This window comes from Callospermophilus lateralis, chromosome 5 (genome assembly GCF_048772815.1).
Source record: "Callospermophilus lateralis isolate mCalLat2 chromosome 5, mCalLat2.hap1, whole genome shotgun sequence".
In the NCBI taxonomy this organism is placed as follows: Eukaryota; Metazoa; Chordata; class Mammalia; order Rodentia; family Sciuridae; genus Callospermophilus; species Callospermophilus lateralis.
The window spans coordinates 3,142,890-3,158,601 of NC_135309.1; the positions used below are offsets into that span (position 1 = coordinate 3,142,890).

The 15,712-nt window shown below is 42.6% G+C and overlaps 1 protein-coding gene across 5 annotated transcripts in view; it reads left to right on the top strand.

Moving 5' to 3' along the window:
- Positions 1–15,323, top strand: part of LOC143399529 (uncharacterized) — a 36,814-nt gene extending 21,491 nt beyond the window's left edge. For all 5 annotated transcript variants that reach the window (XM_076856239.2, XM_076856240.2, XM_076856237.2 and 2 more), the window contains 3 exons: positions 346–472; positions 7,619–7,711; positions 9,543–15,323. In XM_076856239.2, coding sequence (XP_076712354.1) covers positions 349–472; positions 7,619–7,711; positions 9,543–11,302 — 1,977 coding nt within the window. In that variant the 5' untranslated portion in view covers positions 346–348 and the 3' untranslated portion in view covers positions 11,303–15,323. The remainder of the gene's footprint in view (positions 1–345; positions 473–7,618; positions 7,712–9,542) is intronic.
- The last annotated feature ends 389 nt before the right edge of the window (positions 15,324–15,712 follow it).

Consider the following 15,712-nt stretch of genomic DNA (forward strand, 5'->3'; position numbering starts at 1 on the left):
TATGTGTTTATGTCTTCAGACTGGATTCAGCTCTTTTCAGGAGTAGAATCGTATTCATCCTGTTCTTTCTAGGAAAAAAAGAATAGTTATGAATCTATAAGAATTCTTTAATATTATTTTTTTTAATTACAAGACAGGGTCTCACTAATTTGCAGAGGCTAGCTTTGAACTTGGCAGTTCACCTGCCTCAGCCTCCCAAATTGCTAGGATTACAGGTGTGCACCACCACACACAACATAAGTTGCATCTTACCTAAGATACTTGTTCACACACAAGAGTGAGCTCCATATTCCTTTTCTGACCCAGGGTGGAAGGCTTGGCCTAAAGAGACATGTACCGTTACAGGGGATGGTGTCCTTCGAGGATGTGTCCGTGGACTTCACCTGGGAGGAGTGGCAGGACCTGGATGATACTCAGAGGATCCTCTACAGGGATGTGATGCTGGAGACCTACAGAAGCCTGGTGTCCTTGGGTGAGTGAAATGCCCTTGTAATCTTACTAGAAGCATTTTCTTTGTCAGCAAATATAGGAATCATTTTTAAGTTTTAATATTACTATTATGTGTTTTTAACTGACATAGTAATTGCACATGTTTATGGGGTAGAGTGTGACATTTCAATACAGGTATATAGTGTGTAATGATCAGATCAGGGTAATTGGCAAGTTCATCACTCACATATATATCACTTCTTTATATTGGGATCATTTAAAATTCTTTTTACTATCTTTTTTTATTTTTATTTTTAGTTAAAGATAGATACAATACCTTTGTTTTATTTATTGTTATGTGGTGCTGAGTTTTGAACCCAGTGCCTTAAGCGTGATAAGCAAACACTCTACTACTGAGCCACAATTCCAGCCCTTTACTAGCTATTTTGAAATGTTCAGTTAATTGTTGTCAACCATAGTTGTTCTTCTATGCTACAGAGTATTAGAAGTTATTCCTCCTATCCTAAAGCACCCCTGAACGTACTAACCCACCTTCTTTCCCCTGTGCCCTTCCCATGCTCTGGTAAACACAGTTCTCTCCACACATGCGAGAATATGCAGGATTTGTTTTTCTCCTCCTGACTAATTTTAGTTAACATAATGCTCTTTAGTTACATTTATGTTGCTACAAATGATGGAATTTTGTTTTCTAAATGTGTATGTGTACCGAGTTTTCTTTATCCTTTTATCTGTCCATGCATACCGAAGTTGATCCTCATCATGGCTTTTGTGAATAGTACTGCAGTAAATGTGCTAAGCATAGTTTCAGCCACGCGACCAGCACGCTACCTTCATAATAGAGGTTCGAAGCATAAAAATTAACTAGTGAGTTTTAAAATTAAAGAGACATAATTCTCATTTCCTTATTTGCCCAACCCAGAGACGGCTCCTCCTAGCTCCTGCCACCAGCCACCTAATGTGGTGGCGAGGTTAACATGAGAGGCCAGCGAGAGAGAGGGAACATGCCAGGGAGTGAGCTTTTATTGGGGAACAAAAAATTCAAGGGAAAATTCCATCCAGTGAAGGTCAAGGGGTCCAAGGTAAGGATCAGTGATTGGTCTTCGGATCAGTGGTCAGGCACACCCTCCACACGGACAAGCCCTCGCACCTGGGACAGGGTGGGGAAGGCTCTGACACAGCTGTGTCTAAGCACCTCTCATCCAGCCAGGGAGGTAACCCAAATCACCTGCGAGAATGGCTTCCCACAATAGTTTTCTCTTCAAAGCACTGGGTTCGACTCCTTTGGCTATGGGCAACTGACTGTATCATGTGGTAGTTCTATTTCTAATTTTTTGAGGAAACTTCCTACTGGTTTTCATAGCATCTCTCCTCTTTCTCATTCCCACCCACAGCATGGGAGAGCACTTCTTCCTCTGTATCCTACAGACCTGTGTTACATTGTATCATTTTGATAATAGCCACGCTGACTGCAGACTGCAGACTGCAGAGCATTAATGCCTCCTCCGGGTTCTGATTAGAGACCTGGAGGTTTAGTCATATACTTGTGGATTATTTGTGTCCTCTTTTGAGAATGCCTATTCTGGTCATCTGTTCAGTTTTTAATTGGTTTATTTCTCCTTTGGCTATGGGCAACTGACTATATCGTGTGGTAGTTCTATTTCTAATTTTTTGAGGAAACTTCCTACTGGTTTTCATAGCATCTCTATATATATTTCATATATTCCAGAAATTAATGTTTTTGGGGTAAATGGTAAATATTTTCTTCATTAGATGCATTGACTATACACTCTGCTAATTGTTTTTTTGTCAGAAGCCTTTTAGTTTGACATAATCTTTTGTTGTTGTTGTTGTTGTTGTTTTGGTGCTGGGGATTGAATTTAGGGACAATTGACCACGGAGCCATATCCCCAGCCCTATTTTGTATTTTATTTAGAGACAGGATCTCACTGAGTTGCTTAGCACCTTGCTGTTGCCAAGGCTGGCTTTAAACTCGGAATCCTTCTGCCTCAACCTCCTGAGCTGCTAGGATTACAGGCATGCACCACTGCACTCAGCCTACTTTGATATAATCTAATTTATAAGTTTTTGCTATTTTTGTCTGTGCTTTTGGGATCATGTCAAAAAAAAATTTTTGCGTAGGGCTTGCTGGTGCATGCCTTAGTCCCAGCATTCAAGAGGATAAAGTGGAAGAGTCAGTCCAGCCCAGGAGTTTTGAGACCAGCCTGTGCAAACATAACAAGATCCCATATCAAAAAAACAAAAACTTTGCTTTGATCAATGTCCTGAAGTGAAATCCCCTGTTTTCCCTTTGCAGTTTCATAATTTCAAGTCTTAATATTGAAGTTTTTAATATAGTGTGTGTTGATTTCTGTATGTGGTGAGAGGTGGGGTCTAATATCTTCCATCGTCACGTGTCCAGTTTTCCGAGCATTTACTGAAGAAAGCTTCCTTTCTTAGCATATGCTTATGCTCCCCCTCGTGAAAATCAGTTGGCTGTAAATATAAAGATCTACTATTGGTTTCTCTCTCATGTTCCATTGGCCTATTTGTCTTTTCTTATGCCAGTATCCTGATGTATTTGTTATTGTCACTTTGTGGTGTGTTTTGAAGACAGCTTTTATACTAATTCCAGATTTATTCATTTTGTTCATAATTGCTTTTACTATTCAGGATCTTTTGTGCATCCATATAAAGTTTAGAACTCTTTTTTTCCAGTAAATGCTCTCCCAATTTATAACAGTGGTTTGTCCTTCTCTGCGCATGTGCACGCACACGCACACACATGTTTGTCTTTAATTTCTTTCAGTATTTCATAATTTTCACATAGAGATTCATCAGTTGCTTGGTAAAATTTATTCTAAATGTTTTATTTTTCAGTAGCTATTATGAATGGGATTGTTTTCTTGTTTTTTAATCTCAGCAATTTCATTATTGTATTTTAAAAACTACAAATTTTTATGTTGATTTTGTTCCCTGAAATCATACTGAATTCATTTATTTATTCTAACAGTTTTTTTGTTGGAATCTTTAGGTTTTCCTGTAAATACAAAATCATGTCATTTGTATATAAGGACAGTTTGACTTCCTTTCTGACCTGCATGCCCTTTATTTTGTTCACTTGTCTTATTTCCAGTACTATGTTAAATAATTGTGGTAAAAGTAGACCCTTTTCTTACTACATATTTTAGAGGAAACAATTTTAGGTTTTCCCCATTCATTAAGATGTAGGCTGGGGCTGGAGTTGTAGCTCAGTGGCAGAGCACTTGCCTAGCACGTGTGAGGCACTGGGTTTGACTCTCAGGACCAGACAAAAATAAATAATTAATTGGGGCTGGGGATGTGGCTCAAGCGGTAGCACACTTGCCTGGCATGTGTGCGGCCCGGGTTTGATCCTCAGCACCACATACAAGCAAAGATGTTGTGTCCGCCGAAAACTAAAAAATAAATATTAAAAAATTCTCTCTCTCTCTCTCTCTCTCTCTCTCTCTCTCTCTCTCTAAAAAAATAAAATAAAACGAATAAATAAAATAAAGGTATTGTGTCCCATTAAAGAAATAAAAAGATGTAGGCTGTGGGTTTGTCATATTTAGCCCCTATGGCACTAAGGTATATTCCTTCTAAGTTTTTGAGAGTTGTATTAATAAAAGGATGTTGAATTTTATGATCTTCCTTTTTGTGTCTGTTGAGATATGCGTATTGTTTTGTGGGGTTTTTTTGCTACCCCCAAGTCTCCTCTCTGTCCCTCCCTCCCCTTTGCCCAAAGTTCCTCCATTCTTCCCATGCCCACCCATGCCCTGCCCCATTATGGATGAGCATCCCCTTATCAGAGAGAACATTCGGTCTTTGGGTTTTGGGGGTTGGCTTACTTCGATTAGCATGATATTCTCCAACTCTATCCATTTACTTGCAAATGCCATAATTTATTCTCTTTTAATGCTGAGAATTGTGTATGTATACCACAGTTTCTTTATCCATTCATCTATTGAAGGGCATCTAAGTTGCTTCCACAGTTTAGCTACTGTGAATTGAGCTGCTATAAATGTTACGTAGCTGCATCACTATAGTATGCTCATTTTAAGTCCTTTGAATATAGACCCAGGAGTGGTATAGATAGCTTGGTCAAATGGTGGTTCCATTCCCAGTTTTTTAAGGAACCTCCTTACTGCTTTCCAGAGTGGTTACACCAATTTGCAGTGCCACCAGCAACGTATGAGTGTACCTTTTCCCTCACATCCTTGCCAACACTTATTGTTGCTTGTGCATATAGTTTTAATTCTCCATTCTGTTGATATGATGAATTACATTTATGGATTTGCATATATTGAGCCAGTGTTGCATCCTTGGGATAAGTCACATATGATCATGGTGTATGATCTTGTGTGCTCTTTAATTTTATTTGTTAACATTTTGTTGAGAATTGCATTCATGTTCATCTCCTTGGATTATTGGTCTTTAGTTTTGTTTTTTTGTTGTTGTTTGTTTATTTTTGTTGTTGTGTCTTTTGATATCAAGGGTAATGCTGTTCTAATTTATTGAGTTTGGAGGGTCCCCTCCCTTTCAAGACTTGGGAATAACTTTAGAATTCATGTTAGTTTTTCTTTAAAAGTTGACACAATTTACCAGTGAAGCTCTCCAGTCCTTCCTGGGCTTTACTTTGTCGGGAGCTTTTTCATTCGGGATTTAGTCTCATTGTGAATTATTAGTCTGTTCAGATTTTGTATGTCTTCGTGGTTCAATTTTGGTAGGTTGTATGTCCAGCAATTTATCCATATTTTCCAGGTTTTCAATTGGTATATAGTTGCTAATAGTCCTTTGTGTTTCTGTGATTTCACTTTAAATGTGTTCTTTGTCATGTCTATTGTAATTTATTTGAATCTTCTTTCTTCTTTGGTTAGCTTAGCTAAAAATTTGTCAGTTTCATTTATCATAAAAAAGAAAAGAAAAACTTTTTATTGGTCCTTTGTATTCTTTTTTTGTTTGTTTTCAGTCTCAATTTTTTTTTAGTTTTGCTCACACTTTTCTTTCTACTTAATTTGAATTTGGTTTGTTTTTCCTTTTCTAATTCCTTGCATTGCAACACTAGGTTGTTTATTTGAAATTTTTGTTTTGTTTTGTATGGATGTAGGTACTTATTGCTGTAAACTTCCCCTTTAGTGGCGTTTTTGCTCCATAGTACTGATTTTGTACCCATAGGTTTTGGCTACTGTGTTTTTCAAATTCATTTATCTCAATAAATTCTAAAATTTGCATTTTAATTTCTTTCTTACCAATCAGACATTCGAAGAATATTTAGTTCCACATATTGGTAAAATTTCTAATGTTTCTTTTATTGTCAACATCTGGTTTTTTCCATCATAGTCAAAGAAGGACACATAGCATGATTTTAATTTTTTTTTTAATTTGTAGAGACTTATTTTGTCTCCTAACATTTGATCTACCCTAGAGAACATTCAATATGCTTATGAGAAGAATGTATATCTTTCAGCCATTGAGTGAGATGCTCTGGAGGTGTCTGTAGGTTCAGTTTGTCTGTGGCCTGGTTTAACACCAGTATTTCTTTGCTCCTTGATTACCCAGACGACCTGACTGTTGAAGTCCCCATGTATACTGTATTAGCATCTGCTTCTCCTTTTAGATCTAGTAATGTGTGCATTATAAATGATTGCTCCAACATGGGGTGTATGGGTCCTTACAGTTGCTGATTCCTTTATCACTGTGCAGTGCATTCTATAATGCAGATTTGATTTAATATGCTTTGTGTGATGCAAGTATAGGTGTATCTTCCTCTAGGTGGTTCCTATTTGCAGAGCATATCCTTCTCCACCCCTTCACTTTCAGTCCCTGTGCTCTGCCCTTGTGAAGTGGTTTTCTTTTAGGCAGCATATCATTGCATCTAGTTTTCTTTTTATCCCTTCAGTCATCTCTTGGGAAATTTCTTCTTTTTACACATTCAGGGTTATTACTGATATGTACAGATTTACTCCTGTCATTGTTATTTTCTTTCCTGGTTGTTTTGAATATCTGTTTCATTTCTTCCTCTCTGGTTAATTCTCGTTTGGTGATTTCCTATATTGATAGGGATTTATTCTTTTTCTTTGTCTGCTCTGTACTCTGTGTGTCTTGATGGTAGTTATCATCCTTTCACTTCTAGTGTAGGACTCCTCCTCCCTTAAGCACTTTTGTACATCTGATGGTAAAGAATTCCCTCAACTTTTGCTTGTCCTGGAAAGTCTTTCTTCTTTATTTCTGAAGGATAGCTTTTCTGGGTACATAGTCTTGGCTAGCATTTTTCCCCCCAGAACTTTCAATGTTATCCTGTGAGGTTTCTGTTGAGAATCTACTGCTTCTCTAATGGGGGTCTCTCTCTCTTTTTTTTTTTTTTTTTTTGTAGGTAACTTGATGTTTTTCTCTTGCAGTTTTCACAGTTCCCTTTGTCTTATAGTTTTGACAGTTTTACTGTAACATGATTCACAGGACCATTTTTGCTAAAATTCATAAGGGAGCTTCCTGGACTGAATGCCCATATGTTTCCCAGATTAAAAAGTTTGACAAGTTGTTTCATTGCATATATTTTTTAAATGTCTGTCTATTCTCTGTCTGGAATACATATAATGCAAATTTTTGCTTTCTTTATGATGACCAAAAGTCTTAAAGGCATTCTTCGTTTTTCTTAACTTTTTCTTTTTAAGATCCGACAAGATTATTTTAAAATACCTGTCTTTAAGATCAGAAACTGATTCTTCTTTCTGATCAATTATGCTGTTTAGGCTTTTAGCTGACTTGTTTGCTTATGTTTTTCCCTTTCTTCTTACTAATTTTATTGAGTTTTTTATCTCCCCTGATTTCTGATTGGGTTTTTTTTTATTTCATCTATGTCTTTGTCCAATTTCTTCTACATATCATAACGTGTGTGTTTCTAACTTCTTTGTATTGTCCATCTGTATTCTTCTGTCTCCTCAGTTTTCTTAAAAATCATTCCTTGAATTCTTTCTCCAGCTGTTTAATTCTGCCCCAGTACATTGTTCCAGACCATAAGAATGTGAGTGAGATGCTCTCACAAAGTGTTTAGATCAGTCTCATCATTGCACAGCTCCCAAAAGGCTGTGTCATCCCTAAGTGCACCTGACAAGCAGCCTGGCACAAATCTTTCACTGTTTTCTGTTAATAGGGCACTGTGTTGCAAAACCTGAGGTGATCTTCAAGCTGGAGCAAGGTGCTGGGCCATGGACAGTAGGCGAAGCCTCACACCAGCGCCTCCCAGGTCAGTCAGTGCACGCTGTGCAGGAAGACCAGAAGGAGAGCCCCACAGACACCAGCCACATTGAGCTGTTTTCATCTGTGTTTCCTCAGGTCCCAATCCTGAGGAAGCAGGTCTTGTGCTTCAGCCCCTTCCTTTGTACAGTCTCCAAGGAGTGCTCTCTCATGTACACCCATGTTTATGTTCTCATAATGTATACTTCATTAAATTTTCCCAAACCCCCAACCCCCATATGACATTTTGATTGGTTACTTTTCTTTCCTCCAGTTTCATAGCCTACTGTTTCAGACATTTTATTCACATTATTTCTTTAGCACTTGCTAGTTGATCACTTTATAGGCAGTGTTTTTTTAAACTGTGGGGATATAAACATTAATGAAACAAATGCATCTTCTCTTTACATTTTGTTGAGGAAAAAAATAGAGCACATGTATATAATATTTGGCAGTAAGAGCCACAAAGAATATTTTATTAGGATGAGAGAAAGAAAAACATGTTGTTATGATTTTAGAAACGTAAAGAGAAGACATTTTTAAGGAAATTGTCATCCCTTGGGCTCATTTTGAGATGATGTTTTCCAAGTTTGGTATATAAAACATCGGTAGATGTAAAAATCTAGATTTTGAGACTGGTCATGAGTATAATGGAGATACAGATTTGGAAATCAATAGCCTAATGCTAGTATTTACATCATAGTTATTCAGGTTGTCACCTAAGGAATGGATAAGAAAATCAGAAGAGAGGTTCAAGGCTGGAGCCTTGTGCACCACATCAGGACTCATGAGGTGAGGAACACCCAGCATAAAAGTATGCGGATTGATAGTCCTGGACTGGGAGGACAACCGGGAGACCTTGGGTCTGCAGGCCAAGGGAATCAGGAACTTCATGTTGAAAGGCTTCAGTGTCTGTTGGGAAATGGAATTTGTACTTAGCCTTTACCCTTCATGCTGTGGAAATCATTCAAAGACAATAGATTTGTACAGGAGACACTCTTTTCTGTGAAAGTAGAAGACGGCTGAACCTCCAAACACAAAAGCCTATAGAAGCAGTGAGTTGCCAGCCAGGGTACATGTGCCTGGGACTGGGAGAGGATGGCATTAGTGTTGAGGCAGAAAGGCAGTAGCAACAACTGATACAAACAACATACATTTCAAAGATGGCAGGTTCAGCTTGGTTTACTGAGCCAAATCCTTTATATTCCAGCAAGAAGATGGATTGGAGCTTCCTGAGAAGCATAGATACATTAGATTAGGAATTAAGTGGAAGCTGTCTTTAGTGTGGGAAGGGTAACTTGAATTCTTAAAATCCCAAAGGTTTCTACTACATTTCCTTAGGGAAAAGTAAAAACTAAAACACACAGATAGCAGTTCTTTCCTAAACTATATTCCTGCTCACATGAGAGACAGATCAGCCATGCCTGCATGATGTAAGTAGCTAACCCAAGAAAACTTGGCCACTACAAACCTGAAAGAGAAGCACAGCAGGGTGGAATTGATATCTACAAATGTTGTAAGAAAGAACTAGAGAAAAAGAACAGAACAAATAACAGATGAAACCAGTGAAACCTTCAGCTAGGCACTCGGTAAGTGTTTTAACCAAATATCTTCCTACATTTCAGAAGAATAAAGTAAACTCAAGCAACAAAGTAACATGATAGATACTAAAATTATTAATTATAATTTTTACATTCATTAAGGACAAAACACTCATAAATCAACACAGTTATTTTGCAGTTTCACATCATTAGGATAAGAAGGCACTTCTTTGTGTTTGAATTTCATAGCAAATGCTCATGTGTTTTTCATGGATATTGTTCTTTTTTGTATCATTTTAGATGTCCAGAAAGTGAATGGCCTGAATGAGACCAGCCAGGAAAAGCAAGAGAGGCATTTCTGGCAAATTGTACTCCCCAACAGCAGCACCTCAACTGAGGAGAGGTTCACATTAGGAACAAGGTTTAACTTGAGCTCAAAGCAGGTTTCAAGTCCGGCTCCAAAGAGTGGGCCAGAGGGGCTTAATGTGTGGCAGAAGGAACTTCTCCCTAGCAAGCCTGAGGAGGTACAGGATGGAGAGGAGCCTAGTGGTCTTAACATTCCTGAGAAGCCCCCCAGGCATCCTGATCAAAGAAGTCTACTAAAGGTTCAAAGTGGGCAGCAGCAGTTCCATCACTGTGGACAGGGAAAATCCTTCACAGTGAAGGCATTGTGGACACTGAAGAGGCTTCATGTGGGAGAGGCCTCCAGCACACTCAGTGGAGGTGGAAAAACCCTGGATAAGGTGGCACTTACTGCCCAAGAGATGACTCAGGTAAGAGAGAAAACTTCAGAATGTAATATGTGTGGGGAAACTTTCTGTAAAAACTCTAAAGTCAATGCACATAAGAAAATACAGAGAAGACTGAAATGTGATGAATGTAGTGGTGGCAAGAAGCTATTGGTTAAGAAGCCATATCTTACGAAACTCCACAGATCACAATCAGAATCAGAGGGAAAGCCCCATACATTCAATGAATGTGAGAACTTTTGTCAGAAGACACGACCTACTGGGCACCAGAGGACTCACAGAAGAGCAAGACCCTTTGAAGGTTACGAATATAGAAAGCACTTTCCCCAGAAGTCACACCTCAGCAGGCATCAGGGAACTCCCAGAGGGCAGAAGCCCTATGAGTGCAATATGTGTGGGAAATCCTTTTCCCGGAAGTCCCACCTCAGCAGGCACCAGGGCACACACACAGGCGAGAAACCCTATGGGTGTAAGGAATGCTGGAAGACGTTCTACCATAAGTCGTCCCTCACGATTCATCAGAGAACTCATACAGGTGAGAAGCCCTATGGGTGTAAGAAGTGCAGGAAAAGCTTCTACTGTAAGTCAGATCTCACTGTGCATCAGAGGACTCACACGGGTGAGAAGCCCTACGCGTGTGAAGCCTGCAGGAAGACTTTCTACTCTAAGTCACACCTCACTGTGCACCAGAGAATTCACACGGGTGACAAGCCTTATGCCTGTAAGGAATGCAGAAAGACTTTCAATCGCAAGTCTAACCTCACCGTGCACCAGAGAACACACACGGGTGAGAAGCCCTATGAGTGTGATGTGTGCGGGAAAACCTTCTATCAAAAGTCCCACCTCAGCACACACCAGGGAACTCACACAGATGAGAAGCCTTATGAGTGTGAGCACTGCAGGAAGGCTTTCCTCCACAAGTCATCCCTCACTGTGCATCAGAAAACTCACTCAGGCAGCAAGCCATACACCTGTGAAGAGTGCAGGAAGACATTCCTGCATAAGTCTTCCCTCACCGTCCATCAGAGGGCTCACACAGGCCACAAGCCCTATGTCTGTGAGGACTGCAGGAAGGCTTTCTACTGCAAGTCACACCTCACTGTGCATCGGAGAACCCACACAGGCGAGAAGCCCTATGAGTGCGGCGAGTGTGAAAAAGCCTTTCACCAGAAGTCATACCTCAGCAGGCATCAGATGACTCACCAGAATGAGAAGCAGTATGAATGTCAAGAATGCAGGAAAACTTTCTACCGTAAGTCATCCTTCACTGTCCATCAGAGAACACACCTGGGGAAGACGGCACGAATATGATATATATGGAGAGTTCTTCCACCAGGCATCATAAAATGCACACATGGGAATCCTCCCACAGTGAGCAAGTGTGGGGACAGAGTTAGCGAGAAGGCACATGTCAGCAGATGCCAGGATGCCAGAGAGAGAAGTCCCCGCAGCAGGCTCTGTGGTCCCCAGAATCCAGTTCTCTCTGGGGTTCTCAACCTCCGGGGGGCACCTCTCCCGTGGGGACCCTGGAGCTGAGTTGCACAGCAGAATGTGTACCTGTGGCAGTCATTCCCCACAGCCCAGCCCAGCCCAGCTCAGAACTTCATCAGGTTCTGCTCCCTGAGTTCTCATGCATCCTGGGCCTCATGTGAGCATGACATACCAGGTGGCTGGCCTTGAGAGCCAGAGATAGAGGCACTGGGACTTAAGAGAAATGTAATTTATTGGAGAGAGCAGAGGTCTTTCTACTTTATCCCAGAATGCTCCATTCTTATTTCACATGAGCAAGAAATATTCTGTTGGACCAGTGCATGAGCTATTTGCATTTCATTGCAAACTCACTGTAGTTAATTCACTTTATAAAGTTTCTGAGAGAGGTTACCTCTCTTTTTATATTGCAAAATTTTCCACATGAGAGAAACCTGTACTGTCACCTTTGATTCCCAAGTCAGCTTATGGAAAATAGGAACAATCATATGGAAAAATAACAAATTGAGAATGTCTTATCAGGCAGGCAACTTTCATGAACACTTTATGAATAAAGTAAACCTTCATACATTTCTTTAACTTGTAAAAGCTTTTAACACACCTTCTGACTTTTTATGTATAAACTTTGTAATGAAGGAAATTATCAGTATATGTAATTTATATGTTAATTTTCCAATGAAAGTGTTGAATATAGTATTGGATATTATTTTAAAATATTTGACTATATGCCAGAAAATACTGCCTGTCGGAGGGTCCTTATCATTATGTACAGAGTCACTGCAATTGGAAGGAGGCAAGCAGGTGGCATAGCAAGATCCCATCTCAAAACAAAGAAGCAGATGGGTGCTGACTAGGCTTGCATCAGGAATGCCATAGAGGCTGCTCAGGACCTTTCTGAGTTACTGTGGCTGACTTTGAACTTGCAATTCTCCTTCCTTGGCCTCCTCAGCAGCTGGGATTACTGGAAGGCCTGTGCCACCTCACCCAGCCAGGGGGTCTCTCACATTTCCACTGTCCCTAAACTCCGGGTCCCACTGCTCTCCTTCATTTCCTGAAAGTTAATAAGACTGCTCTGGAAGGCAGGCAGATCTAAGTCCATCAGAAAGCCCCCTGAAGCATTCCTAGTCCCATCCTCACCACCCTCATGCCAGGGTCAGGAGATCAGACAGTGTGAATGAAAAGGCCTTGGACTTGCATCCAGCTTTGGGCTCTGTAGAAGGGACCAGGGAAACTGAAGCCTCAAAGAAACAATGCCCATACTGTTGTCCACATTGGACCTTCCTGACTTTGGAGGACCCACCTGAGTCTCCTTCCCTGGGAACTGCCTGAGAGGCACTCAGCCCAGCTCAGCCGCTGTCCTGTACTTTTTTCTCAGGCAGCCCTTGATCTTCTCCATGAGGAGAGCAGGCTGGTGTCATGTGCAGGCCCAGTGCTCACAGTGGGCAGGCTGATAAGGTGTCTGTGAGTCTCAGGGAGGAGGTTCCAAGCCCTGAGACCTGAGGGCAGACTGGGGTCATGTGCAGGCCCAGCACTCACAGTGGGCAGTCTGTGTGGTGTCTGTGAGGCTCAGGGAGGATGTTCCAAGCCCTGAGACCTGAGGGCAGGCTAGTGTTATGTACAGGCCCAGCGATCACAGTGGGCAGGCTGGTGGGGTATCTGTGAGGCTCAGGGAAAAGGTTCTGAGACCTGAGGGCTCTGTACAGGCTCCCTAACCATCAGACTCCTGCCACATCGCCCCCAGTCACCTCCACCATGGATCCCAGTCACACCTCACCCAAGTCACCATGAGCCAGCTCGCCCTGCTCCTGCCCAGTTTCTGTGCTGGAGGCACCTCTCCTAGCCACAGCAGAAGGGAAGAACTGAAGGAGAAAGCTCACCTGCTCTCTTGATCTGGAGGCCTCTCCCCACCTCAAGGCCCTCACCTGCTGCTGCTTTTTCTTCTGGACTGCCTGGGGTTCATCCCTAGGGGGCTCAGGTTGAGGTGCTCCACAACCATGGTCAGAGAAAAGGTAATGAAAATTCCCTGCACTAGTTAGCACTTGACCCTTGACTGTGGGCCCTGGATACGTGGGTGAGCCAGGTACGGTGATGCTCCCAGATCCAGCACTCGGAGTGTCACCTCAGGCTGATCTCTGGTCTCTCCAGCCTGACCTCATCTGGAACCTGTGATGTGAACTCATGCCTGCCTCACGGTGCCACAGCCCTGAGAGTACCAGTAGCAAGCTCTCTCACATGCTCTCCCGCCTAAACCTAGTGCACATGCCATGCCTGCACATCAGGGTCATCAAATACCCATTTTCCAGATGAGAATCAGAGACCTAAAGGAAGACGGTGACTTCCCTCCCCTAGGAATACATCCCATCTCAGCTATGTTCACCCCATACCCTGGCACCACTAACTACAGTCCCATCCTCTGAGCTCTCGAGGTGTGTGCAGGGCCCAGGAAGGCACAGCCATGGTAGGAGAGGGGCAGGGTGTCCCAGGCAGGATAAATGGCCCCTGCTGTCCTCACCCCAAACAATCTTCAGAAGCAGGCCCTGAAGCCATGTTCAACTTCACCTCCTGAGGGAGTTTGCAGAACGGAACACTCCCTCTCCACTCAGGAGGTGCTCTCCCAAAGGGCCTGTTCTCACTGAGGGGGCTGAGCTGAGATTTTACTCTTTGACATGGAAATTTCTAACATCTGGTCAGGAAGAATCCACTAAGCATGCACAACCTCACAGATACACTCATAAAACATCTGACGATTGCATTGATTGCATCACTGCTAACGGGTCATCAGTGTTACAGTCCTGGGATGGTTACTCAGCAAGTCACCTGAGAAATGACCAGTGGGACCCTTGTGCTGATGCCTGTATGGAGCAGCCTGCCCGCATGTCCTCCTCAGGTGGCCCTCACAGGTGGAGGGGCCAGTGCAGGAAGCATAGGCAGACACTCTGTTTTCCCACTGCAGTCTTGTATACAATGGTTGGTGCCCCCCAAGGAGAGGGTTGTGCCCTGTGGATCCTGCCCCTGAGTGTCTGGCACTCCCTCTTCCACTCACTCATTCCGCAGATACTCTCTGCCCTGATTTGAGTCCAGCACTGTGCTTCCCCAGCCATCCTGGCCCCTGTGAGCTTCCCAGGTGAGCTCAGGCCCACTGTGTAAAGGAGGAAGTATGGCCCTGGGGTAGGCAGGGAAGGTGGGCACCAAGAATCACTCATTTTATTGCGTGGGAGGTTCACAGTTTCAGGAAGTGTCAGAGATTGATCAAACTGGTATATAGATTCAACTCCATCCCTAGGAAATCCCAGGGAGGCTTTTTGGTTTTATTGCAGACTTCTATGAGTTAATTTTACAATCCATATTACTCCATGATGGCCAGTAACAAGTGTTGTCAAGGATGTGCAGACAGCGAGACCCTTGGAGTTTGGGAATGGGAATGGGGGCACTGTGAGCACGGCTGTGGAGCTCCAGGTGGTTTGACAGGCAGTTGCCCTGTAAGCAGGCAGCTCCTCGGTTGGACTGCATCCTGGTTGATGGAAAGGGCAGGCACGCCTAGAGCCTGGGAACACTGTGAACAGCAGAACTCTTCAAGCAGCCCGCAGTGAACGTATTCCAGGGGTTCATGAGCTGAACAGGTGAGTTTATTCCATCCCGGATGGAACCTGAAGTCTGTCAGCCAAAGGAGAAACTAAATGGTCCACCACAGGGTGGGCTCCTTCAGCCGACAGACTTCAGCTTCCTTTGGGTTGGAATCAAGACCCTCCATGTGAATAGACCATAGTGGGTGGGTGGCTGGGCTGACTGTGGGTTTCACATCCAAGGCAGTTGTGGTTCTCTCCCTCCCTGGGGCAGGAGGCTGGCACTCTCCATGCTGCTTGGCGTTGTTAGGTGGTGTGGGCACCTGCTTCCTCCCTGCTATATTCAACTGAAGCAGGCAGAGGGCCTCTCACCCCTTTTCCTTAGCCCTTGTGGAGGCAGTTTGGTATAAACAGTTCTTCAACTAAAAGTCTTTGGGGAGTTGATCATCAGTGTTAGTGCCATCTTGCTCTGCATCCTCTGTCCTATTATTTATTTCCTTCCACTAGTGTTTGGGTTTGTTTGCTGTCTCTCCTGGAACTTGAGACCAACATCAGCCTTTTATTTTGAGTCAGGCTTTGTTGTTGATGCACCATGTATGGCTGCATTCTTCCCTCTTGGTACTTCTTTGAGCATCCTGTGAGTTTTCACATTTTCACATGTTGTGTTTCT